Below are 26,992 nucleotides of genomic sequence, written 5' to 3' on the forward strand. Positions count from 1 at the left end.
TAATGATACATTTAAGTATCCAATTAGTCATTAAATAACTAATTAAACAAGTAAGGATGTCCTAATACATGAAAAAAACTTTTTTGCAAGTGTTAGGAGTACCAAGGGTTGCATATGAAGAGTATATGGACTCACATTGGAGTTTACTCTTCGATGATGGTCCTTAGGGGGTGTTTACGATCCTGGGACCATTTCCCCCCATGATTTTATGGCCTTAAACTCATGGTAGTGGTGTCATGGGTTGTTTAAAGGTCTTATCTCACTCAAGGAATTAGGCTAGACTCGAATCAAGGGATATGGAAGTGACTAGGGCTCAAAATGGACACTTTATGGAGTTTACAGTCGTTGGACCACTCCCTAGGGTGTTTACGGTCATAAACACATGGGTTTACGGCCGTAAACCCATGTTTGTCCATTTCTCTTGTGTTTTTGTGGTTCTAACTCATGCATGCAAGGTTATAGTCACTTATACGAGCATAGGAAGGTGTTAAGGGCACTTAAACACCCTTTTGGAGGTGTTTACGGTTTTGGGAGGCCTCCCCAAACCGTAAACCCATATGAACATGGGGAAGTGATGATTTTGGTGGTTCTTCATACTAAGCACACAAGAAGCTAGGGCAAGAGTACTTACGTTCTAGGAGCTTGAATGATCAATTTTGGCCAAGAACACTAGTGTGTGTTCTTGGTGTTCTTGAAGAACACTTGAAAACTCCAAGTTTTCTCCCGTAAACTCCAAAATTTTGGAGTTTCGCGACTTACGTTAAATACGGCAACTCTAAATTTATACTTCCTTATTTTTGGTTCGCTTGACGAATATTATTTAAAACATTCCAACGGAATTAAATCCAGCCAAAAATGTTATGAAATAAATTTGGCTAATTTTTGGATTGCTTAATTGCGGAGTTTATACAAATAAAAATTTCGGGTTGTCACAATTAAATTTGGGAACGAGGCGTTAAAGCGGCATATGATATTTAGTTACTTTCTTTTAAATGGTTTAAGAATAGATATATGTTTAGCAATAGTTGTTGGTCGGTTTGGTTTATTTCTCATTTTCTTTGTTTGTAATTTGTATTTTGTGCTATCAGTTTTTAATCGAATCCGTCTTTCAAAAACAATAAAAAAACAATAATCTATTTATTATTAGGATATGTTTTATAAAATAAACGAGTTTTCTTTTCACCCATTGCTATTTTCCTTAATTCTACTATTTAGTGGAGTATTTTATCGTAATGATGTAGTCAATTTATTTAGTTGCTTAAATTAATATTTTATTATATATAGAATATTTTGTAAATCTAAAGACATAATAAGCTTACAATCCAAGATCTAATTTGTTTGTGTTAGCTAGGTTTTATAGTTATTGTAAATATTGTTTGCAAGTACCTTTAACAAATTATAAAGTTTAGTTTATTTTGAAAAAAAAAAATTAGAGCTTACAATCCAAGATCTAATTTGTTTGTGTTAGCTAGTTTTATAGTTATTGTAAATATTGTTTGCAAGTACCTTTAACAAATTATAAAGTTTAGTTTATTTTGAAAAAAAAAAATTAGTTCTAAACTGAATATATATATATATATATATATATATATATATATATATATATATATATATATATATATAGGGTAAAGTGAATATACTTAACAACCTTATATAAGCTTAGGTACCTAACTACATAATACTACATCGGTTTGTATCATATTTACATTGTAATTGCCTAAGGTTCATAAACTTCAACCCCATAACTTGATTACTTTCAAAATCTTTGGACTTTCAACAATATCTTTCTTTTACATCACGTCTTTCTACTGAATACCACCTGATGGGCTTCATATCCAACTACTACAAATGAAAAGATGTAGGAGAAATATAATGATGAATTTTCAAATTTTTTTGAAGTAAATCAAGTTTAGGGATGAACTTTAAGAACCTTGGATGATTGCAATGAAAATTTAATTCAAAATGATATAGTTTGATGAAGTTAGGTACCTAAGTTTATATGAGGTTGTTAGGTATATTCACTTTACCCATATATATATATATATATATATATATATATATATATATATATATATATATATATATATATGTATATATATATATAGAGTCAAGATCAAATAAGAAGGAAATTTTTGGTAGGAAGGTAAGAAGTTTTTTTTCTACTTCTTTTTTTGACGAACAAAATCAATGAATCATTAGATGATTCATTTCTAACATGATTCACAAGAAAAAAAATTCTCAAAAAAACATCTTTATGATTCATTTATACAATGATTTTGTTGTTATTCACTAAAATTATCATAAAAATGAATTTTTTCTTAATTGACTTAAAAATGAATCATAAAGATGTTTTTTTGAGAATTTTTTCTTGTGAATCATCTTAGAAATGAATCATCTAGTGATTCATTTATTTTGTTCGTCAAAAAAATATGTAGAAAAAAAACTTCTTACCTTCCTACAAAAAAAATTTCTTACCGGATCTATATCATATATATATATATATATATATATATATATATATATACCAACTTCAGTATATTCTCTACACATTTCAATAATACCAATAATCTTGATTTTTTTATAATTATTTTGCAATATATATATATATATATATATATATATATATATATTATTTTTATTATGAGGGAAATCAATTATTTTTTGGATTTTTGTGGGTATAGTATATTCAAACACTATCGGCGGTATATTGCAATTGTAAACTTTCAATTTTTTTTGTGGGTTGCATTATTAGAAAAAATCTTAGAATAATATATTGTTTTTTAATTTGTCCCCGGTATGCATTATGAACTTGATATGTCTATTGTTAAACTAGTTTATAACCCGTGAGAACACAGTTATACAATTAATTAAAATTTTAAAATAAAAACTAAAAATTATTATTCAATTATTTTAAATAAATTATTAATTAAGAGATTTTTTTTAGTTATATAAATTTTAATCATTGTCTTTAATTTTCTATTGTAATAAGGCTAAAATTGATGGTGATATCTATATTACTTGGGTATAAAGTGTTTACCCCTGAAGTTTCATGTGGATCTTGTAGTTGTTTATGGAATGGTATTTGGTATTGATTTGTTTGGAGGTTATTTAACTTAACTTTATGGAAATTGTTTAGACAATATTAGGGATGTTTGTCGTGGGTAATCGGATAAAAATAAAGGTTTTGTATGTTAATTAAATACATCGGTTCAATATGGTGATTCTATATCAATACATAGCTGTATATATGTTGGTAATTTCTGAAGCATATCACTTCACATGGAAAAGTCTGGAGGTGCATATGTATTGTTTTTTAGGCATTTAAATTTTTTAATTTAGAATTATTATAAGGTATTATTGTTCAGGTTATATTTTTTGAGACTTAAGTTGAATATATTAATAATGTGGATTTTTTGTAGAGACATTATGTATGGGGTCTTGAGATTCAGGCGCTATTGAGGAAAGTGTGGGATTCAAAAGTTTCAGAACACAATACTTACTTTCTTACTTTCTGAGAGACACTAGACGTAACTCATAATGGTTGTTATCGATGAATTTTCTGAAGGATCTTCATCTTCTTCATTAACTCAAGCTCATAGATATGATGTATTTATAAGTTTCAGAGGTGTTGACACTTGTCATAGTTTCACTAATCACCTTTATAATGCCCTCATCCATGCCAACATCACTACCTTCTTAGATGATGAAGAGATTGAAACAGGGGAAGATCTGAAACCAGAATTAGAGAGTGCCATTAAAGCATCCAGGGCTTCTGTTATTGTGTTGTCAAAAAATTATGCTACTTCCACTTGGTGTCTTGATGAACTGGTGTTGATCCTTGAGCAGCATATGAAATCCAGTCATGTTGTAATCCCCATCTTTTATCATGTTGAGCCCACCCATGTCAGGAAGCAACAAAGTAGCTTCGGAGATGCAATGGATGAACATAGACAGAGGATGGAGGCAGAGACAAATCCAAATAAAAGAAGTAAATTAGCTCAAAAGATGGATAGGTGGAATAAAGCGCTTACAGAAGTTGCTGATTTAAAAGGGAAGGATATTAAGGACAGGTAACCACTTTTTTAACCATATGTCCATATTCCTTTAATATTGTTTAATTAGCACATTCGAATTCAGCATAATCTTCTCCTTATGCATTTCAATATGCCTCTTCATATTTATCAAATAGGCATATTTTTGATGCAATTAAATTTGAACAAAGATATGCTTGAAATTGAATCTAATTTTTGCAATTATGTGATCTCACAAATTAGTTCATATAGCTATTCAGTGACATTTGGTTCTTATTCATGCAAAACCACGGTGAATTTAAATTCGATGGTTTTGTAGAAACAAAATACAATGAACTTTGCTGGTCCGTCAATGAAATTTTGTATTACATTGGTAAAGATAAATGTAATTCCCTTGCCTTTACATTAAACAATGAACCGTGTAAATACAAAAGGATTTCTCAAAGAAAGGAAAGGATATACACCATCAATTACATAAATACATATACAAAATATCTCTCGCTAAGAGTCCCCCTCAGTCTTAGCGGGAGGAAGACGGACGCTGAGACTGTCTCTAAAATCTAGAAATAGCTGTCGCGGGAGACCTTTAGTAAAGATGTCAGCATATTGATAAGTAGATGGAATATGAAGAACTCGAATCTGACCAATAGCAACCTTTTCACGAACAAAGTGTATATCCATTTCAATGTGCTTGGTACATTGGTGTTGCACAGGATTACCGGATAAATAGACAGCAGAGACATTGTCACAATAGACGATCGTGGCACGTTTCAGAGGGGCGTGCAGTTCGAGAAGAAGGTTGCGAAGCCAACAGGCTTCAGCAACGACATTAGCAACACCACGGTATTCGGCTTCAGCACTTGACCTTGAAAGAGTGGCTTGACGTTTGGCAGACCATGAGATGAGATTGTCACCGAGAAAAACGCAATATCCGGATGTGGAGCAGCGGGTGTCCGGGCAACCGCCCCAATCAGCATCAGTATAGGACACTAACTGAGTGGAAGGTGAGGAAAATAACGTGAGACCATGATCTGGGGTGCCTTTGATGTACCGTATAATCCGTTTTAAGGCATTAAAGTGGCCGATTTTCGGAGCGTGCATAAAGAGGAAGATCTGTTGCACGACATATGCAATGTTCGGACGTGTGAATGTAAGATATTGGAGAGCTCCCGCAAGACTCCGATATAGAGATGGATCAGCCACAGGATCACCAGCATGAAGACTTAGTTTGGAATTAGTGTCAACGGGAGTGGTGACTGGTTTGCATGTTTCCATGTTGGCACGTTTGAGGATTTCGTCAACGTATTTGCGTTGAGATAAGAACATGGTGTTCTTGGTGCGCGTGACAGCAATTTCAAGGAAGTAAGAAAGCGGGCCAAGATCAGTCATGTCGAATTCCCGTTTTAGAGCACCGAGGAGCCAAGTCTTGAGTGTTGTAGATAAGGTAGCTAACACTATGTCATCGACATACAACAGTAGATAAGCGGTCTCATGTTGTTTTTGGTAGATAAATAAGGAATTGTCACTCTTGCTGCACACAAATCCAATAGTTAGTAAATAAGATGCGAATCGTTGATACCATGCACGCGGTGCCTGTTTCAACCCATACAAGGATTTCTTTAATTTGCAAACATGGTCCGGATAACGGGTGTTAAAAAAACCAGGTGGCTGGTGCATATATACGGTTTCCTTCAATTGACCATGTAAGAAAGCGTTTTTCACATCCAATTGATGTACATCCCAATCTCGTGCCATGGCAAGACTAAGAACAGTACGAATAGTGGCAGGTTTTACAACCGGGCTGAAGGTTTCATCACAATCAATACCAACTTCTTGTGTTTTTCCATTCACTACAAGTCGTGCATTGTAGCGCTCCAAAGTGCCATATGCCTTAAACTTGTGCCGAAATAACCAGTGACAGCGAATAACATTGTGATCGGATGGTCTAGGCACAAGATCCCATGTTCCCTATTTCAATAAAGCATTATATTCAGTAGTCATAGCATCGAGCCAGTTTTGATCTTGTAAAGCGACCCTTGGGTTGGATGGGATTGGGGATATTTGTTGAGTGTGGAGTGTGTATTTAGGGTTTGGTTTGACAATTCCACTTTTAGATCGTGTATGCATGTGAGAGGATGGTGGAGGGTTAGGGATAATCGGCGGTGATGGTGGTGAGGGAGGTGGGGAAGGTGGAGGTGAGAGTTGTGGAGAAGTTTGAGGTAAGGATGGGGGTGAAGGTGGTGGGTAGGGTTGTGTTGTATTCGTTGGGATAAGTTGAGGGTGAATTAAGTATGGTGATGGGTCGTTTGCATCTAGAAACTTATAGGATTCAACTCGATATTTTGCAATATTAGAATAAGGGAAAATGTGTTCATGAAAAGTGACATGGCGAGAGATTAGTGGTTTGGAGTTATCGAGTGGTAGTCATAGATAACCACGATGATTGTCGGGATACCCAAGGAATATACAGGGGATGGATCGTGGGGCTAGTTTGTGGGGGATGGTGGATGTGGTGTTAGGGTAACATAGACACCCAAAGGTTCGTAAATGTTTATATGTGGGGGTACAAAGGTAAAGAATTTGAGTTGGTGTTTTGTTACCAATGACACGTGAGGGGAGGATGTTGGTGAGATATGTGGCTGTATGGATCGCATAGTTCCAAAAAGAGGGTGGTAGGGATGCATGAATTAAAGATGTTCGGACCATGTTATTTAGGGTGCGAATTATACGTTCTGCTTTGCCATTCTGGGAGGAGGTGTATGGGCATGTGAATCGAAGTTGAACACCATTGGTGTTACAAAACCGTGTGAAGGCTGCATTGTGAAATTCACGTCCATTGTCGCACTGAAAGGATTTAATGTTGGTGGAAAACTGAGTTTGGACATATTTATAGAATTACACGAGGAGCAGAAAAGTTTCAGATTTGGCTTTAATGGGAAACGTCCAAATATAGTGTGAAAAATCATCAAGTAACACAAGGTAGTAGTTATGGTTGAGTTTACTTTTAACAGGTGATGTCCATATATCAGCATGAATGATATTAAAGGGTAAATAGGTAACAGAAACAGAATTATTAAAGGGTAATCGACAATGTTTTCCTAACGAGCAAGCATTACATGAAAACAAAGTATTTTTAGAGCTAGAAAAAGAAAGACACAAATTTAAATATTGTAAAGTAGAGACAGCAGGATGACCAAGACGGTTGTGCCACATATTTGGAGACTCCGTATAAAAAGCGACAGGTGGGTGCTCGTTGGTAAGTGAGGGTGTGAGAGGATAGAGATCGTCAGGGCTGTCACACCGGGTGATATGTTTCTTCGTGATTAGATCCTTCACAGTAAAACCGAATGGGTCAAATTCAACAGATGTATTATTATCACGGGTAAATTGTTTCACAGCAACAAGGTTTTTGATGATATTAGGGACAAGGAAAACATTGTTTAGGCAATAAGGGTGATTGAGGTATGAGGTGATTGCATTCCCATAGCCAAAAACTGGAACTCGATGGCCATTACCAACCAAAATATAATTATCTTTATTAAAACGAGAGAGATTAGAGAGCTTACCAGCATCGCTAGTGAGGTGGGAGGTTGATCCTGTATCCATATACCATGAGCTATCAGGTGGTTGCATGTGCATGGTTTGGAATGCTTGTGCAAGTTCGGTTGGTGTCATCTGGCTGGAGTGGGCCGATTGTGATTCTGAGGCAAAGTTGGCTTGTGGATCCGTGTGAACTTGATGTTGCTGCTGTGCGGGTGAGAATCGAACGTTTGGACGAGGCCCCATAATTCCAACCTGAGGAGCTGTGGGGTATGGGCAAGGTAGGGCGGACCAGGGGTATGGGGGAAACAACCGGGCCATTGCCATGGGGTCTGCTGCGATGAGAATCTGTCGTTACCACGTCCGCGTCCTCTGCCGCCTCGTTGTCCGCCGCGAGACCAACGTCCTCCGCCACGCTGATTACCCCGGTGTTGACCACGACCATTGTAGCATGAGGTGTAGTTATTAGTGCTGTTGTTGGAGTGTTCAGAAGTACCGAAGTCAGCCCGTTGAGTGACAAGAGCTTGGGGAATGGTGGGGTTAGGTTTGTTACGGCGGGCTTCTTCAAGGAGAAGGGAGGTTTGCGCTTTTGTAAAGCTGGGAAGGGGGTTGGTTTGTTGTATAATGGTAGCGACAGTATCGTAGTCCCCCTTTGTAAGACCGGAGATGAGTTGGAGGACCATCTTCGTTTCTGACACCGGGTTTCCAACGTTTTCTAGTTGATCGGCTAGGTTCTTGAGGCGTGCACAATATTCAGTGATGTTAGAGAAGGCAGAGAGATGGGTGTTGTTAAATTGTTCCTCGAGGTAAACTGCGCGAGTGGTTTTATTATCAAGAAATATCTCCTGAAGACGCTTCCAAAGGTCAAGGGCCGATGCACCAGGTTTCATGATGGTGTGAGCGAGATCAGGTGTTATGGTGGTGTAGATCCATGATTTTACAAGGGCATCAAGACGATCCCATGTGTCCTTATCAACATCGGTGGGTTTGGGGGCTTTGTCATCGATATGATCCTTCATGTTGTAAGCACAAACGTGAATGTTGAAGAATTCCACCCATGAAGGGTAGTGATCGTCAGACCGGTTGAGAATGAGAGGTATGGCATTCCTGATGTTGCTCAGTGTGAATGCCGGGTGGAATGTGGATTTGGTGGTTGTTGCGTCGCCTGGCATGTCGAGGAGAAAAGAAGGAGATGTGGGGAAAAGAACAGAGGTCGACTGCTATGAAGGGTGCGACGGCTTAGGGTTAGGCCAAAAGAGGCTCTGATACCATAAAGATAAATGTAATTCCCTTGCCTTTACATTAAACAACGAACCATATAAATACAAAAGGATTTCTCAAAGAAAGGAAAGGATATACACCATCAATTACATAAATACATATACAAAATATCTCTCGCTAAGAATTGGTAGCTCTGGTACATTAATGAAATCACAGTTAGAAGTGCAAATATGATAATAATTATGATATGAAAAACTTAATGATATAATACATTAATATGATATAATTTTGGTTTGACTATGTTTTGTTGTTCTTACTAAAATCAAATTCCAGGCTAGAGGTGGAGTTTATTGATGAAATTGTCAAAGACATCTTCCGTAATCTACGTATATCCTCAAGGTTTGAACTACCACAACTTATTGGGATGGAAGATTCCATTAACTTCGTCACTTCATGGCTGAAAGATGCATCATCACATACAACAGATATACTCACTATTTTGGGTATGGGTGGGATGGGGAAGACCTCTTTAGCCAAATATGTCTATTCGTTACATTCGCATGAATTTGACACAAGCAGCTTTGTTGAAGGTATCAGTAGGAAATGTGATGAAAAATCTAATGGGATGCTTGATATACAAAAACAACTTTGTGATGACATTTCAAAACCAAATTCAGTTCAATTTCTTGATGACTCCATATACACCTCAATGATAGAGACTGCAGTAGCCCGTAAGAAAGTGTTTCTGGTTCTAGATGATATTAGTACTCTTAATCAATTAGATGCTTTACTTGGAACCAAAGGTTTTCATCCAGGAACCAAAATTATAATAACAACAAAGGACGCATGGTTGACACAGAGTTGTGCACTATTCAAAAAGAACTTTAAACCCAATCATGCAATCGTACACACTTAAAGGCTTATCTTTGATTGATTCACAAAAGTTATTGTGTTTTCATGCATTCATGTGCAACGATCCCAAGGCAAGTTATGAAGAGGTGTCAGACAAACTTGTGAAGTATTGTGAAGGACATCCAATGGTGCTTAAAGTTTTGGGTAGGTCTCTATATAATCGGGATGTAACTTATTGGGTCGGGTACATATACAGGCTAAAGAAAGAAAGTGATTCTCCTATAAATAATGTCTTGAGAATGAGTTTTGACTCTTTGTCATCAAAAAATGACAAGGGCTTGTTTAAGCATATTGCTTGTATTTTTGTTGGAATGGATATAAATGATACTGTAACAATATTAGAGGCATGTGATATAGAAACAAAAACCGGTATCACGAATCTCGTTGACAAATGCCTTCTTAGTATCGGATGGAATAATGAATTGATGATGCATGAGTTGATTAAAGAAATGGGAAGATTTTTGGTACGTGAGGAATCACTTTACAAGCCATGGGAACGAAGTCGAATATGGGGCCATGAGTCATTGAGAGTGTTGAAACAAAACAAGGTAAGATGTCATGTATACTTATTTAAAGCATTTTGTATTTCTATATTTCAAAAGATTTTTTAATACTTTTATTCTTAGGGTACGGAAAATGTTCTAGGTCTCACCCTTGACATGAGAATGGTTGAGAAAGAGAAGTTACATGGATCACTTGAGTTGAAAACAGATGCACCGAGTAAGATGGATAGGCTAATGCTGTTACAACTCAATTATGTGCAAATAACCGGCTCTTACAAGAATTTTCCAAAAGAGTTAAGATGGTTGTGTATGCATGGGTTCCCTTTGAAGTCTTTACCTTCAGACTTATTGATGGAGAATCTTGTTTCTCTTGACCTGTCTTATAGCAATATTGAATCATTTATTGGTTGTTATAGCTATCCACAACGACTTCATAAGAGGCTAAAGGTAGATTATCTCTATGTATTACTAGATCTTCTATGTCGAGTTGTTAAAATTCATTATTATTGTAACTTATCTTTTTTTTTTCAGCAATTGATTGGATCGTGCTCAAAAGACAAAAGGTTGCTTGGATCGTTGAAGATTCTTAATTTAAGTTTTTGTGAACAACTTCGTAGTCTTGGTGGCTTTGACCACCTACCTAAACTTGAGAGGTTAATACTTAGAGGTTGCAGTGGTTTGCTTGACGTTTGTGAATCAATTGAGCAGTGCTTAAAACTTGTCCACATTGATCTGAGCTACTGCAACAAGGTTGTAAAACTTCCAAGAAGCTTAGGCATGTTAAAGAAAGTTAAAACACTATTGCTAAACGGTTGTTATCTCTGTGAATCTCGAATCAAGATTAGGGACATGGATTCATTGGAATTGGTCAAGGCTAACAACATTGGCATAAACACAATAACGTCTTCCAACGTCGTTCTAGGTGTTATGCCAAGTTATTCAAAGTTCTTTATAGTTTCTTTACCTAGATCTTTAGTAAGCTTGTCACTTGTGAATAATAATTTGTCCGTCGAATCCTTTCCAATGGACTTTAATTGCCCATCCATGATAAAGGCATTATATCTAGATGAAAATCCTATCGTTTCCCTCCCCAGTTGTGAGAAGCCTTCCTAGGCTTAAGGTACTTACTATGGGGAATTGTAATATGCTTATGTCAGTCGAGCATCCTCCACACACACTAACATATATAGACCTCTATTTTGATTCTAATAAGTCTTTGCTAAGAAAAATTGTATTTGATCCACAAATGTCCCCACTTGAGCTCTTAATAAGCCCAAATATATATATGGACCTTCATCGTTTGAATTTGAAGGCATGGTGAAAATCCAACCATTGGCAGATGTTGAGGAAAAGGTATTTCGTAGTTTGGGTTGGACTAAGCTAGACTTCCTTAACAAAAGGCATGTAGAGACAAATGTTTTTTGTAGAGGATCAGAGGAATCTGAAATCCAGGTTTGCTCTCGTTAAATATATGTGTTTACGTGAATATCTATGTATATATAATTAGTATGGTGATTGTATATGGCAGATGTACTATGAATTTGGAATATTCAGCACAATTTATTGGGGGGGGGGGGGGGGGGGGAAGATATGCCGAATTGGATTACGGAGAGAAGCAATGGGCCATCAATATCATTTACCATTCCATCATCTTCTAACAACCTCACAGGATTGAATTTTTGTTGTGTGCTGGCATCTCCATTCCATCAACAACCGTTAAATAATTTACCAAAGATCATAATCAGTAATATAACAAAGACCCGCACCTGGATATGCCACCACTACCTTGAAATGGTATTTCTCCGTAGAAATGGTTTGACGTTGTTAAGCCATTGGATGCTTGGGATGAATGAGATGGAATGTGGCAACCATGTTACTGTTACTGTGAGGTGGACACCACATGATATTGGTGATGCAGTTATCAAGGAGTGTGGGGTGAGTTTTGTGTATGATGATGGAGAAGAAGAAGAAAAAGAAGAAGAAGTGTTGGGGTATTACAAGTCATGGAATCACATCATTGTTGGAGATCTCACTGCATTCCAAACAACAACAGGAGAATACATCCTAAGCAAATGGCGAATTCTGCACCCTTACATGGATATTAATATGCTAAGATGTGATTATCTATGTGGAGATGGTGCCCGCTTTAAAGGTAGATATTTTTCTTAGGCACTGCTTTTTATCTAGAGCTGATAGCAACCAAATGTTAAAGTTTTGATGGTAAATAATTCATGTTTTGGTTTTCTGTAATCAATTTCAAATCTCTAATCTATTCGTTTTCATTTGAAGAGCGAGTGCAGTTCAGAGCTCTCTCTGGAAGAAAGTCTCTACTGGAGAATGACCCCTAAGGTACTTTTATATCCCGATAACCCTTTTTCCATCGCATAATATAAGAACAAAAAAATCAAATGTCTTTTATTTTTGTTTCTATGTTTTCAAAAGTTATCCAATACTGGATTGGTTGTATTTTGTTTTAACATATTTATCTCATCTGCCAGAAAACACAGCCTATTCCACAACAGAGTTGATCATTTGACACATTTCTCTGCGTTACTAAACTGATCTTATTCTCAAAATTTACTAATAGATATTTATTTCATTAAAAGGAAAGAACAAGTTATATATGCACCTCTTGTATGAGTTATCCACCTCTCATAGGTTGGATTTCTGCAAAAGTTCTTTTTAAAGCTTCCATATGTCTATATGCTCGACATGCTTAAAATATTGACTGAAACTTTAAAAGATACAAGAAAACAAAATGAACAACAAGATGCCTTCTAATATATCCTACGTATTGTAAATTCTGCAGGTTATAACAAGAATCGCCTACAGAGCAAAATTCTTGGGAGCATGGGAACGAGGGTATGCAACTTTCATTAGAGGCCTCTTGAATTTATTTAAACCATATTCATCTACTTACAAACACGTCTATACAAATGTTTGACATGCTACCATATATAAAACTTCACATTCACGTGTACTACAAAATGAAGAATGTAAGAAGAGATTGCAAGGGGGGAAATGTACTTGTTCTCCTTGTTTATAGCTATGTCCAAAATGCTTCCGGCTTTTCTCTGTAGATAGGTTGCATGTATTTTCTATTTTTTATTTAGTAAATCACCACAATCACCTTGCCCTAACAATAATCAACAACTTACAATGTGTAGGTTTCTCATTTAATTTCTTTGAGATAAACATCTTATTCTCTATAATAGATATGAGTTAAGAACCAAACTGAATCTCCGATTGCAATTTATTAGACATTTTAGACCACTAGTAGCCTTAAATGCAATCTTCTTTATTCTCGTTTTGTCCAATTAGTATACAACCAACTTAGGAGAAAAGCCTCCTCTTCTTTGTTCCCTTTCTTCACAAATTCCAACTCAAGGGTAATTAAGTAAGGCAATGTTGAGATGTCCAGGTGGGACAAAGCTAATGAATTTCACTGTTTTTTCATGGCAACATTCTCTTGAATTTCACTGTTTTTCAATGTTTTTTCAGAAATTCCAACTCAATGGTAATTAAGTCGATGTTATCTTCTTTAAGCTTGATGAATTGAAGACCACAAACTTGAATGGTTAAGAACGTTCTTGCCGATGCTGATTGTTAAATATGATGAATTTTCAATAAATTTTTAGCGAGAAAAAATGTTCTGTCTATTTTATTTCGTTAATATAGTTTATTTTCCTAATATACATTATAATTTTTAATTAGATAGCATTGTGAAAATTTATAAATTACATGTATTTTAAATTGGGTGTATTTTAGTCAATTGTGTATGAATTTTATTCCATTCCTTTGTCTATTCCTGCCTACCAAACATGTATTAATGATTTATTCCATTGCAATAGAGTAACCAAACATGACAATGGAATGGTAACGATCCATTCTATTACCTACTCCATTCCATTACCTCGTCTCTCCCATTCCCTTGTCATTCCATTCCATCATACCAAACAGATCCTTTGATCTTTTGTGTTGCAGTGTAACAGAAGGTTGACATTGAATAGATTGTTCAATGACACATGCAAGAGTGGTATTTCCAAAAATGCTGCTGAACAATGTTGATAACTGAAAATAGCCATAGAAAGCTTATTCATTCATGTCATGTATAACAAAAGCTGCCTCAGTGGCACTGAAAATGAATGAAGTTAACATATGTGGTTGCTTTTGTTGCCATAGTTATGGTTTTTGTTTAGTCCGGATGGTTTTAAATTTAAACAAGTCAGATCATAGTGTTATGCCATAGTTATGGGTTTTTCTTTGTTTATTGAAATATATATTTCATCTTCTTGATCAAACTATATATGGGCATTTGTCTGTTAAAAAAAATGAGGGCCGAGTTTTTATAAATTTCCCTTGGATTTGTAATTGTACTTATTAAAAGTCAACAATTGGTCAACCCTTTAACCATAACACGACACTAGTTCGTTTAATCAACTAATGAGCATCAAAAATTTTGTATTTTTCAAAAAATTTATAAAAAATTGTACATAGTTCGTTTTTATTTCTCGATATTTAAGTAACCATCATTTCAATTATTTTTACTATATAAGAATATTACAATTACAATTAAGTATGTAAGAATGAAAAATATTGTACCTGTTTTATATTCTAAATATACCTAGTTACATGCAATACTTGCTTACTCATTGGTTCTTTGGGTTACTCGTTGTGTCATTATTGATAAATTGACGAGTCATGTCTTAATTGTTGTACCATTATAAGATTACTTTTAAATATTTACTGATCACTTTTGGCCAGTGAGTATCACAAAATAACCATAATCTAATTTTTTTTTAAACAAACCCTTGGTGGCCACCTAGTTCAAAAATCCATTGTTTCTAACTACATAAACATATAACAAAAAGATTACATGTTTTTGCAAAAAAATAATTTCTTTTTAGTTGTCTTTCTTTGGCATTTAAAAAAAGGTGTGATATCTATACGCCCTAATATTTGCCTGAGAAGAAGATAAATTTCCATAGTCACATAGTTCGCGGTACGGTCCGATACGGAAACGAGGATCGGGAACGCGATTCGACAGTTAGGACGTATCGGATACGGCAGGGGTAGGTTCATTTTGGTACATCCCGGTACGTTATGATACGGTATATTTTGGTACGGTATACCCATGGTTAATACAAAAAAAATAAAATAAAAAAAATAAAAACATAATTTTAATACATTAAAACAGATTTCCAGGCATATTTTACTTCAAAGCACATTAACCAAAAAAAAAAAAAAAAAAAAAAAAAAACAAACAGAATTTTAATATTTCCTAGTAAAATTACTTTCAAAAACAGTTGAGTAATAAACTAACACTTCAATACATATTTGATATTTCCAATAAACTTCCCTAAAAACACATTAACAGGAAATAAAAACATAATCTTAATACATTAAAACAGATTTCCAGCAACAAGAGGCAGGGGTAAAAACGTCAAAGTCAAACACATCAAAACAGAATTCCCAAAAAACAGTTTAACAGAAAAGTTTTCTTCAATCCGTGCGTTGTCTTTTTGCTTGCCCATTCTCCATGTCTTCATCTAAATTCTCCCAAAGCATTTCTTCTAATCGTGAACTTGAGCCTTCAATGTAAGTGTTTTCAGGATTCATGTCCCACTTTTTGTATGGGTCCGCTCTATATGAATCCGAGAAACGAGATAGGAGTCGAATATTGGAGTGAATGAATACCAATTTGTCGGCTCTTTTGCAATTTAACCTATTTCTTTTCACATTGTGAATGTAAGAATAGGTACTCCAATTTCTTTCCGCCGAAGAGCTTCTAATCGGTTGGGAAAGTACCTTCTTTGCTACCACGGCTAATTCCGGGGTTTCGGCTCCATATGTTGACCACCAATCTATTGCATCCATTGTCACGGCATCCTTTTGTGTTGTTGCCATGGAATAGATTCCTTTTTTCATATGGAATGTTACGAATTGTTCTCGTAACATTCGTTCCTCCTCTTCATTCTCGGACATTCTATGGAATGCTTCCATGACACCAATCACAACCTCTTTATCTAGATTTGGAGCTTTCCTTGGAATACCCCCCGGTGCTAACTTTTGAAGATATTGTCTATCATAAAATCTTGGAGTTAATGCAAACCCCAAATAATGTAATGGGATTGTCATTTTCTCCCATCTAGCTAACACTATCTTCTCAACTTCCGGGTAATAGCTTGAATACGTATTTTCTTGCATAAAGTCTTTAATCTCCCCCAACATGTTATCCATTTTTTCATAAATCTCACCCATTTTAGGACCTTCCCCATCACAAAACTTGATGAGTAGGAAAATGGGTTTTGTAATTGCTAAAACATTGTCTACATCTTCCCAAAACAAATCATCTTTGATTGTATCCGCAACTTTTAAACCAAGAGCTTTTGTGCTTTCATCTCCATTTTTAAGCCACTCCCTCCAAGAATTAAGGACTATAGTTGTCGCAAGAGTCACTGTACAATCCTTGATTCCTTTTTAACAAAATATAGTGAGATGCAAACCTTGTTTTAGCCACCCGTAACAACTCTAATGTGGAATTTTCTCGAAAAATTGACAAGATTTGAGTGTGGTTTAGAAAGTACTTGACAATTGTTTTGCCCCTCTTATAGGTATTATTTAACCAAAAAAAATCATTTGATAAATCTTTGAATATTAAATGTAGAGTATGTACGCAACAAGGTGACCAAAATATATGTTTGTATACCTTGTTGACTTCTCTTCCGGCGGCTTTGCAATTAGCCGCGTTATCTGTGACCACTTGCAAAACGTTGCTCGGTCCAACCTCATCGATAGCTCCAAGAAGATACTTAGAGATTTCCACTCTTGTTTTTTCGACCCCCAAGAAATCATCCGCATACATGAACATAGCACCCCAAGCATTCACCGCAAGAATATTGATGAGTGGCTTATGTTTGACATTAGACCACCCATCGGAAACTATAGAAACCCCTTGCGTGTACCAAGTGTCTTTGACTTGGGTTAGGTCTTTCTCAACATCTCTCAATACGGTTCTTGCTTTTTCACTAGACGGAGGTTTGTATTACTCCAATGCCTTCTTGAGTGCATTGAGCATTTCAATAAATTGTGGATTCTGCAAGACGTTAAACGGGATACCATTAGCGCACAATCGCTACATAAGACCAAAAGATTCCTCAATTCCTTTTTTTGATGTTGCTTTTTTCGAAAGTATAGAATTCTTCAAAGATTTTGAAACACCTCCACTCTCGGCTTCTTTAACCTTGCTCAAAAGTCTTTGTAGATTCTCCCGATCCTTAATCATAACCGGACATCTTCTTATTTCTGCGGTCTTCCCAAGTTGAGCCCCAAAGAAATGTGTGTGAATTCTAGTATAGGAGCTTGTGTACGGGACTTTGCAGTGTTTGCAAATCCATATCTTTGCCCCCCTGCAGTTTTACCAGTTCCAGAACCAGTAAAAGTGACTTCTTCCAACAAAGGTCTGCTAGCATCCTTATCATTCGTTTTCTTGCTTCCTGATATACCTATATCTGATGCTCTTTGGTCCTCATTCTCAAGATCAACAAAAGCTTCAGGTGGTGGTTGTGTTTCACTGTCTTCTGTACGGTTAAAAGATTTTCCAAACACCATTTTGACACCAAGAAAATCAATAAAGAAACAATATACTGGAAAGGTCGGTCGACTGTGATGAAGAAGAGTAACAGAAAAAGAACCCGACAATAGAGTAAACTGAGAATAATGTGGGTGAACTGGTGAGTAGCGATGTGGGATAAGAGCCATGTTAAATAGTTATTGGAATCGAGCTTTACTGGAAGAGTTGGTAGCAGGAATCGAAGAAACATACCAGCAATCGATGAGATGATAACTTTATCATAGCGTCAAACGTCGTTTTTTTAGGGAGAAGCAATTTCCCACTCAACCAAAATCGGCAACCCTAGATCCAAAATTGACGATCCTAATCACGTTTCTGTGCAATCAGGATCGCCGATTTCATGTTTCCAAGACCGAATTGAAGATTAGACGGGATCGGAGGGAACACGTATCGGAGAGCGTTTCGGCCACCGATTGGAACGCAATCGAACTGCGTTTGGGAACGGGACGTTCGGAACGGGGATCGTGACTCATTTGGCGATCTATGTGACTATGTAAATTTCAATCCATCTGGTTATGAACACAAAGATAGTCCCTAATATTTATAAGAGAATATGCTTGAACTTATGTTCATAAACAACAATTTACTTTATAAAAATCCTTTTTAGTTTTTATGACATTTTACATACTTTTAAACAGATTTTGGCAAGTTGAGTCAAATGGTTTTCATAAGTTTGAAGCAAGGTATGGAAGATCAACACACTCAAGAACATAACAGGATTACCAAGTGTACATGGAATGGATGCATTATGATACATCAGCCATGATATCAATGGATATTTACCTCCATGGTTTTCAATAAGCATGTTTCTTAATGAGTACAGGTAAATGTTATTATTAGTAATATATTTGCATCTTTTATAATTAAAATTCAACAAATAACAATGTGCTTACATGTATGGATTAATGAGGCCAATGAATGCCAGTTGGATGGGCCTACGACTTTAAACATTCCACCATTCTTTTTTACTAAAACAACAATGTACTTTCTTAAAAATATCTTAAATAGCAACCCGCTACAACATTCTTCTTTTTTTTGTGGGTGATATTTTGATTTAGGGTACAAATAAGTATCAACAGTGAGGTATGACACACTTATCTCTTGTCTCCTTAATCTTTTGGAGTTAAACTCTGGTAGCTTTATATGGGATAAGAAGAAACTGAAGGGATTTTTGGGGAGAGAACCCACCACACTCTCCAGAAAATTTGACAATTTTAATTGAGATTTGAGCAAACTGAATGGGAAGACCATAAAACTTCTTTCAAGCATTTGTTGTGGTAATTAATTGTGTACGAAAATTCTGATTTATGAGAGAAATTTATATTTAGTAATTTGCGTTTTTTTAGATTGTTTTTATTAACTTTTATGAATGCCAATAAATGAATTCATTTACTAAAATACTTGGCAGAACCCATCGCATATGACTTTAATGTCTCAATAATTGATGGAACAGTTATTGTAAACGGATCTGAAATATTTTATGAATTTGGGAATCCTGTAATTTTGTTTTTTCAACTATTATATCAATCAAGAAAATGACATCACTTATAATAATCTTCCTGCATCACACAATCATTAAATATAACTAGTCTATCTCAATAATTGATCAAACAATTTATGGTCAACGAATTTCACATTTTATTAAAATGTATCTCTCCTAATTCTGTTTTGAAAAAACTAATATACCTATCAAGAAAATTACTTTAACTACTAAAATATTTAGTAGATACCCATTGAATATGACTTCTAAATCTATTGTCAACGGAATTCTTGTTTATTTTTAATTTGTATCTCTTTTGATTTTGTTTTATCAACTATTATATGTATATTAAAAAAATAACTTTATTTATCAAAATACTTGGTTTCCAATCATATTAACATACATCATTTATCAAAAGTAGTTGACGTTGACTTCGTTTATAAAAACCAATATTTGGTGCATCGATTAATAGTAAGTTGATTATAAATGTAGTATCAAATCATTAACACCTTCCCATAAACTCATAATGGTTGTTCTCTCTAAACTTTCAGAAGGACCTTCATCTTCTTCATCAACTCAAGCTCATAAATATGACGTATTTTTAAGTTTCAGAGGTGTTGACACTCGTCATAATTTCACTGATCACCTTTATAATGCCCTCAGTCTTTCCAATATCAGCACCTTCTTGGATGATGAAGAGATTGAAACAGGGGAAGATCTGAAACCAGAATTGAGGAGTGCCATTAAAGCATCCAGAGCTTCTGTTATTGTGTTGTCTAAGACGTATGCTACTTCCACATGGTGTCTTGATGAATTGGTGTTGATCCTTGAGCAGCGTATGAAATCCAACCATGTTGTAATCCCCATTTTTTATCATGTCAAGCCTACCCATGTCAGGAAGCAAAAAAGTAGCTTCGGTGATGCAATGGCTAAACATAGAAAGATGATGGAGGCAGAGATAAATGTAAATAAAAGAAGTCAATGGGTTCAAAAGATGGACCAGTGGAATCAAGCACTTAGAGAAGTTGCTGATTTAAAAGGGATGGATGCAAATGGCAGGTAACCACTTTTCTTTAATATTGTTCAACAAGCTCATGAAAAGTCAATATCATCTTCTCCTTATGCATTTCAATACAGTTCGTCATAATCATCAAATATTAGGCATATTTTTGAAGCATTGCCATTTAAAGTTGGATAAAAAGATTAATTTTTGCAATTATCAGATCTCATAAATTACTTTTTTTTTTTCTTTCGAGAAAGAGACAAGTTTGGAAAAATATAAATTAATTCGTATAGGTAGGTTAAACCATCATGCTAATTCTAAGACATTTTTATGCGTTTATTATCTTACTGTATATAATTTTATTCAAATAAACCATTTTGATGATTTTTATCATCTTTTTACAAAAAAAAAAAATAAATAAATAAAAAATGACGGTCATAATGCATCACTGCATCTACTATTTTTTATGTCATTCTACCTTCAAATTATATAATTTTTTCTTATATTATTTTAATTCTCTTGTAAGACACGTTTTTGGTTTCATGCAAAACCACGTAGGTATTTAAGTTTGATGGTTTTGTAGAAGCACAATGAAATTTAATGGAATCTTGTATATATTACATTGATGGCTCTACTTTTTTATAGATAATAATTATGACCTTGAACATTAGGTGCTTATATAGTTAGAGACACAAATACGATAACAGTTATGATGTGAAAATTTAATTAGAAACACAAAAATATGATATAATTTTGATTTGGATCTTAGGATATCTCCCATAGATCTTTGGAAAAACTAAATTTTCTGTATGGCATGTCAGGTTTTTAGATTATGGTTAGTGGTTCTTACTAAATCAGATTACAGGCTAGAGGTGGAGTTTATTGATGAAATTGTGAAGGACATCTTCCATAGATTACATATATCCTCAAGGTTTCCACTGCCACAACTTTTCGGAATGGACAAATCCATTAAGTTCATCACTTCTTGGCTGAAAGAGCCACCCTCACATAAGATAGATATAATCACCATCTTTGGTATTGGTGGGATTGGAAAGACATCTTTAGCTAAATATGTCTATAGATTACATTCTCATGAATTTGATACAAGCTGCTTTGTTGAAAATATAAATAGGAGATGTGAGAAAATTGATGGGTTGCTTGATTTTCAAAAACAACTCTATGATGAAATTGCAAAACGAAGTTCAATTCAAGTTCATGATGTTTCTATATACACCTCAATGATAGAGAATGCAGTATCCCGTAAAAAGGTGTTTCTGGTTCTTGATGATATTGGTAGTCTCGACCAATTAGATGGGTTACTTGGAAACAAAGGTTTTCATCTGGGAACCAAAATCATGATAACGACGAAGGACGCGTGGTTGACAGAGCGTTGTGCACTATTCAAAATGAGCGTGGAACCCAAATATGCTAAGTACATGCTAAATGGCTTATCAGAGTCTGAATCACAAAAGTTGTTGTGTTTTCATGCATTCATGTGCAACAATCCCAAGGCAGGTTATGAAGAGGTGTCAGGAATGCTAGTGAAGTATTGTCAAGGACATCCAATGGCTCTTAAAGTTTTGGGTAGGTCTTTGTATAATCGAGATGCTACTTATTGGGAGGGGTACATAGATAGACTAAAGAAAGAAAACGATTCCCCTATAAATAATGTCTTGAGAATGAGCTTTAATTCTTTGCCATCAGAAAATGATAAGGAGTTGTTTAAGCATATAGCTTGTATTTTTGTTGGAATGGATAGAAATGATGTTGTAACAATATTAGAGGCATGTGATATAGAAACAAAAACCGGGATCACGAATCTTATTGACAAATGCCTTCTTAGTATCGGATTATATAATGAATTGATTATGCATGAGTTGGTTCAAGAGATGGGGAGATTTTTAGTACGTGAAGAATCACTTTACAAGCCATGGGAACGAAGTCGTTTATGGGGTCATGAGTCATTTACAATGTTGAAAGACGAAAAGGTAAGATGCCATGTATACTTATTTAAAGCAGTTTGTATTTCCATATATATATATATATATATATATATATATATATATATATATATATATATATATATATATATATATATATATATATGAAATTTTAAAAATATTTTTTGTACCCCCTTTCTTCTTAGGGTACGGAAAATGTTCTAGGCCTCACCCTTGACATTGGAATGCTTGAGGAAAAGAACTTACATGGATCACTTGAGTTGAAAACAGATGCATTGAGTAAGATGGATAGGCTGATGTTGCTACAACTCGATTATGTGCAAATAACCGGCTCTTACAAGAATTTTCCAAAAAAATTAGTTTGGTTGTCTATGCAAGGGTTCCCTTTGAAGTCTGTACCTTCAGACTTACCAATGGAAAATCTGGTTGCTCTTGATATGTCAAATAGCTATATTGAATCATTTGGGGTTTGTTATAGCTATCCACAACGACTTCATAATTGGCTAAAGGTAACTTATCTTCATTTATCACTCTTCTATGTCAAGTTGATAAAAATTCACTACTATCCTAACTTATCTCGATTTCAGCAATTCATTGGATCGGGCTCAAAGGACAAAAAGTTGCTTGGATCGTTGAAGATTCTTAATTTAAGTTTCTGTGAACGGCTTTGTAGTCTTGATGGCTTTGACCACATCCCTAAACTTGAGACCTTAATACTTAAAGGTTGCATTGGTTTGCTTGAAATTTCTGAATCAATTGAGCAATGTGATGAACTTGTATTTGTTGATCTAAGCTACTGCAACAAGCTTAGAAAACTTCCAAAACTCATAGGCATGTTAAAGACGATTAAAACGTTGTCGCTAGATGGATGTAGCCTCGGTGAATCTCAAGTTGACATTATGGATATGGATTCAACAGAAAAAATCAAGACTAACAATATTGGAATAAGCACAATAATTTCTTCTTCCAGTTTTCTCCAGGCTATGCCAAGTTATTTAAAGTTCTCTGAGATTTCCTTACAGGGATATTTAGTAAGCTTGTTACTTGAGAATAATAATTTGTCCACTGAATCTTTTCCGTTGGACTTTAGTTGCCTAACCATGTTGAAGGAATTATATTTAAATAAAAATCCTATTGTTTCCCTGCCCAGTTGTGTGAGAAGCCTTCCTAGGCTTGAAAAACTTTGTATGGTAAATTGTAATATGCTGACATCAGTCGAGCATCCTCCACATACACTAACATTTTTAGATCTATATTCTAGTTATAGTAATAAGCCTTTGCTACGAAAAGTTGTATTCAATCCACAAATGTCCCCACTCAAACTCTTTTTGGGATGGAAGATGCACACACGTTCATCGTTAGAATTTGAAGGCTTGGTCAAAATTGAACCAATGGCAGGTGTTGAGGAAAAGGTATTTTGTAGTTTGGGCTGGACTAAGCTAGACTTCCTAAACGGAATACAATTAACAACTTCTGTTGAATATAGAGAATCAGAGGAGTCTGAAATCCAGGTTTGCTCTAGTTAACAATCTGTGTATATATGATTAATTAATGTGGTGATTAATGAAGGTGGTTGTATTTGTCAGATGTATTATGAATTTGGAATATTCAGCACAATATATGGAGGCGAAGAGATGCCGAATTGGATTACGTATAAAAGTGCGAGGCGATCAATATCATTTACAGTCCCATCATCTCTTACCAGGCTCAGAGGGTTGAATTTCTGCTGTGTGCTGACATCTTCATATTTGGGTGAAGAGGATGGGTTCCTTTATTTGCCAGTGATCATAATTAGTAATATAACAAAGAATCTCACCTGGATATACCAACATTGCATTGAATGTGTACTTGATGTCGGTGGCAAGTGTTTGATTCTGTTAAGCCATTGGATGTTTGGAGTGAATGAGATGGAATGTGGTGACCATGTTAGTATTAATGTGAGGTGGGCACCACATGATATTCCTGATGCAGTTAACAAGGAGTGTGGGGTGAGTTTTGTGTATGATGATGAAAAGACTGATGAAGAAGAAGAAAATGTGTTGGGTTATTATAAGTCATGGAATCATATCCTTGGTGGAGATCTCACTGGATTTCAGTTAACATCCGGGGAATACCTCCTAAGCAAGGATCGAATTATGTCGCCTTTCATTGATATTGATATACCAAAATATGATCATCTATGTGAAAATGGCGCCCGCTTTAAAGGTATGTATTTCTTTTTATCTAGAGTTGATACTAACTAAAATGATAAACTTTTACATTTTATCTAGAGCAATTTCTCTTTAGAGCACTCTCTGGAAGGAAGTCGGCCCTACTAGAGGATGGCCCCTAAGGTACTTTTATATCCTGAAAACCCTTTTCCTGTTTTTTAGGTTTGTTTTTATGTTTTCTAATGACAATGAAGGTGCTTTCTAATTTTGAATTTTGTTGTCCTTAAGGTTGGATCTATTTTGTTTATGCATACTTATCTCCTCCACCAAAAAACACAGCCTAATGCTCAACTGCGTTGATCATATGACGCATGTCTTTGTGTAAATAAACTGATCTAATTCTCAAAATTTACTAATAGATATTAATTTCCTTAGAAGGAATGAACAAGTTACATAAGTACCTCTTTAATTAGTTATCTTCCAAATCACATGAGAATTCTCCCTTAAATGGGCACTAATCAACTACAAAGTAGAATTCTTGGGAGCATGGGAACGAGGGTATTCAAGTATCATTAGAGGCCTCTAGGATATATTTAAAGTCGTATTTATCCACTTACAAACATGTCTATATAATTCTTTTGACATAAAAACTTCACATTCACTTGTGCTGCATAAAGAAGAGGTTGCAAGGGGGGCAAATTACTTGCTTTCCATTTTTACAGCTCTTCCAAGTGATAATTTAACCAAAATTCTTACGCCTTTTTAGTATTGATGATTTGCATGTCTTTTCTATTTTTTAATTTAGTAAATCAACAATCACCTTTGCCTTATTACAATAATCAATATGAACAACCACAACGTATCATGTTTATTCCACCTTCTGCGGCTTCTAGACCGTTGATACGTATATGAATTAAGCTAAGAATAAACTTTAGGCTAAATGCAAGAAGTAGCAAAATACTTTCATTTATAAGTGTGTTATTGCATCCTTATTTCATTTCTTCTAATTACAACATTGTACTTTCACTTTTAATCTTATTAAGGCATTATGCTTAGAAAAATTACCCAATTATAACATTGTACTTTTATTCTTCTTAATTGGGTAGATTTTTCAATGTATAGAAGTGAAAACTCAAAGTTGTCTAATAGGAAGAATTGAAAGTTGCTTTGTAATTTGGATAGCATTTCTATACATTGAATTCTACTAATTATAGCACTGAAAATTGCTTTGTGAATTGGATGACATTGCTATAATTGGGTAGATTATTTAAAGTACAATCTTGTATCAGGAAGAAATGAAGTAGAATCAATTAAAGTACATTTCTATTTTTGCATTGAAACCAAAACTAAGTGGCTTGTATATAGAATTTTTTAATGTTTGTGGTTTCTCTACTCCATTTTACATCTATCTGTATTTCTTTTAGATGGATTTCAATCAACATTCAGCTGCAAATCAAGCTGCTGTGAGACCTTGACATTCTGACGTGTCAAATGTTCCTTGTATACCCTCATTACCATGCTCCTGAAAACTTTTCTCCACTTGAAACATAACACTAGGTCATGATTTTAATTATACTGCAAAGTATATGTACAAGCCCAACTAATAGTTTGCATTCATTATATGAACTGTAGATGTGTCTTTCTTTTTTTCCCAGGATTTATGAGGTTTTTGAGTTAATTTCGGGCGTTAATATGTAAATATGAGTATGTGTGTTTATTCGGCTGTTGATTTGTATTTTTAGTGCTTACAAAGTTACAATAGGCTTAATTTTTATTATTTTTATTATTTTTACCCATTTAATGCACCAGAAAGCCAAGTGCATCACTAGATTGTACTGTACAACACAATAACAGATTCTTGGAGGATTTTTTTGCTCATGTAACTCAAAGTTGCCCATCGACTTAATTAAATAATTAACCATAAATACAATATCTTTGGAAAATTTTATCAAACAATAAGCCATTAAACCTTTTTCAAAATTTTTTGTTAATTTAGTTATTATTAGCATCAAAGTCTTGAAAAAAAAACCAAACTGGTCTCCGTTCTGGTCCAAAAATGCCCAGTCCAATTAGTTTTTTATTTGGATTTAGACTGGTTGATGACTGGCCCAATCCAATAACTTGTAAATCATATTGGTAAAAGAAATATCTGTCTGTTTATTTGGAGATTCATGTGTAAACATTAAAAAAAAACATATAATTTGCTTGTATATCATATTGATGACATATTATTAGCTACAATATATTTTTTTTCACAAAAGAAAGACTTTAAACAAATAGAAATATATGAAGGAAATTACAAATTTGATCCATGTGCTAGCTTGGTCAAAGTTTTGATTGTTTTTTTTTTCTCAAAAACATCTCCATGACACCTTTTTGTTAATGATGTGGTCAATGAAATCGTTAGTCTAACCATAAAATATTAAATTTTAAGAGTATTTTAGCCTTTTCTTTACCGGTCAAATTGGACATGTGCATTGCATATAAGAGTACTTTAGTCTTTCCTTTACTGTCAACTATCATCATCTTTTGCATCATTGGTCCCTTCCATATATGTA

The 26,992-nt window shown here is 34.8% G+C and overlaps 4 protein-coding genes across 4 annotated transcripts; all 4 read left to right on the forward strand.

Moving 5' to 3' along the window:
• Window positions 1-3,423: 3,423 nt before the first annotated feature.
• LOC145100697 (disease resistance protein RUN1-like) lies at window positions 3,424-10,907 on the forward strand. Its single transcript, XM_079037870.1, has 4 exons — window positions 3,424-4,070; window positions 9,126-10,252; window positions 10,331-10,654; window positions 10,739-10,907. Exons 1-2 carry the CDS (start codon window positions 3,538-3,540, stop codon window positions 9,706-9,708), a joined length of 1,116 nt encoding a protein of 371 aa, XP_078893996.1. The 5' UTR covers window positions 3,424-3,537; the 3' UTR covers window positions 9,709-10,252; window positions 10,331-10,654; window positions 10,739-10,907.
• LOC145063382 (disease resistance protein RUN1-like) lies at window positions 9,758-10,922 on the forward strand. The gene is made up of 4 exons (XM_079010989.1): window positions 9,758-10,252; window positions 10,331-10,654; window positions 10,739-10,860; window positions 10,916-10,922. The coding sequence occupies exons 1-4, from the start codon at window positions 9,758-9,760 to the stop codon at window positions 10,920-10,922; spliced, it is 948 nt and encodes a 315-aa protein (XP_078867115.1).
• An 866-nt stretch (window positions 10,923-11,788) lies between these two features.
• Window positions 11,789-13,358, forward strand: LOC145100708 (uncharacterized). The gene is made up of 3 exons (XM_079037877.1): window positions 11,789-12,359; window positions 12,497-12,556; window positions 13,017-13,358. Exons 1-2 carry the CDS (start codon window positions 11,798-11,800, stop codon window positions 12,553-12,555), a joined length of 621 nt encoding a protein of 206 aa, XP_078894003.1. The 5' UTR covers window positions 11,789-11,797; the 3' UTR covers window position 12,556; window positions 13,017-13,358.
• Window positions 13,359-19,846: 6,488 nt separating this feature from the next.
• Window positions 19,847-26,230, forward strand: LOC145100720 (disease resistance protein RUN1-like). Its single transcript, XM_079037883.1, has 7 exons — window positions 19,847-20,379; window positions 21,189-22,311; window positions 22,470-22,793; window positions 22,872-23,795; window positions 23,871-24,489; window positions 24,555-24,617; window positions 25,859-26,230. The coding sequence occupies exons 1-6, from the start codon at window positions 19,847-19,849 to the stop codon at window positions 24,614-24,616; spliced, it is 3,585 nt and encodes a 1,194-aa protein (XP_078894009.1). The 3' UTR covers window position 24,617; window positions 25,859-26,230.
• The last annotated feature ends 762 nt before the right edge of the window (window positions 26,231-26,992 follow it).

This window comes from Lactuca serriola, chromosome 1 (genome assembly GCF_051521515.1).
Source record: "Lactuca serriola cultivar US96UC23 chromosome 1, Lser_US96UC23_V15, whole genome shotgun sequence".
NCBI classification, from domain to species: Eukaryota; Viridiplantae; Streptophyta; class Magnoliopsida; order Asterales; family Asteraceae; genus Lactuca; species Lactuca serriola.

What these genes read in the sequence shown, in the direction of transcription:
- LOC145100697 (XM_079037870.1), top strand. Translation starts at nt 3,538, where the DNA reads ATGGTTGTTATCGATGAATTTTCTGAAGGATCTTCATCTTCTTCATTA. An exon ending in GGGAAGGATATTAAGGACAG is followed by an intron (nt 4,071 to 9,125) that starts GTAACCACTTTT and finishes ATCAAATTCCAG; the next exon opens with GCTAGAGGTGGAGTTTATTG.
- LOC145063382 (XM_079010989.1), top strand. Translation starts at nt 9,758, where the DNA reads ATGTGCAACGATCCCAAGGCAAGTTATGAAGAGGTGTCAGACAAACTT. An exon ending in GAGTGTTGAAACAAAACAAG is followed by an intron (nt 10,253 to 10,330) that starts GTAAGATGTCAT and finishes TTTTATTCTTAG; the next exon opens with GGTACGGAAAATGTTCTAGG. An exon ending in GACTTCATAAGAGGCTAAAG is followed by an intron (nt 10,655 to 10,738) that starts GTAGATTATCTC and finishes TTTTTTTTTCAG; the next exon opens with CAATTGATTGGATCGTGCTC.
- LOC145100720 (XM_079037883.1), top strand. Translation starts at nt 19,847, where the DNA reads ATGGTTGTTCTCTCTAAACTTTCAGAAGGACCTTCATCTTCTTCATCA. An exon ending in GGGATGGATGCAAATGGCAG is followed by an intron (nt 20,380 to 21,188) that starts GTAACCACTTTT and finishes ATCAGATTACAG; the next exon opens with GCTAGAGGTGGAGTTTATTG. An exon ending in GACTTCATAATTGGCTAAAG is followed by an intron (nt 22,794 to 22,871) that starts GTAACTTATCTT and finishes TCTCGATTTCAG; the next exon opens with CAATTCATTGGATCGGGCTC.
- LOC145100708 (XM_079037877.1), top strand. Translation starts at nt 11,798, where the DNA reads ATGCCGAATTGGATTACGGAGAGAAGCAATGGGCCATCAATATCATTT. An exon ending in AGATGGTGCCCGCTTTAAAG is followed by an intron (nt 12,360 to 12,496) that starts GTAGATATTTTT and finishes TTTCATTTGAAG; the next exon opens with AGCGAGTGCAGTTCAGAGCT.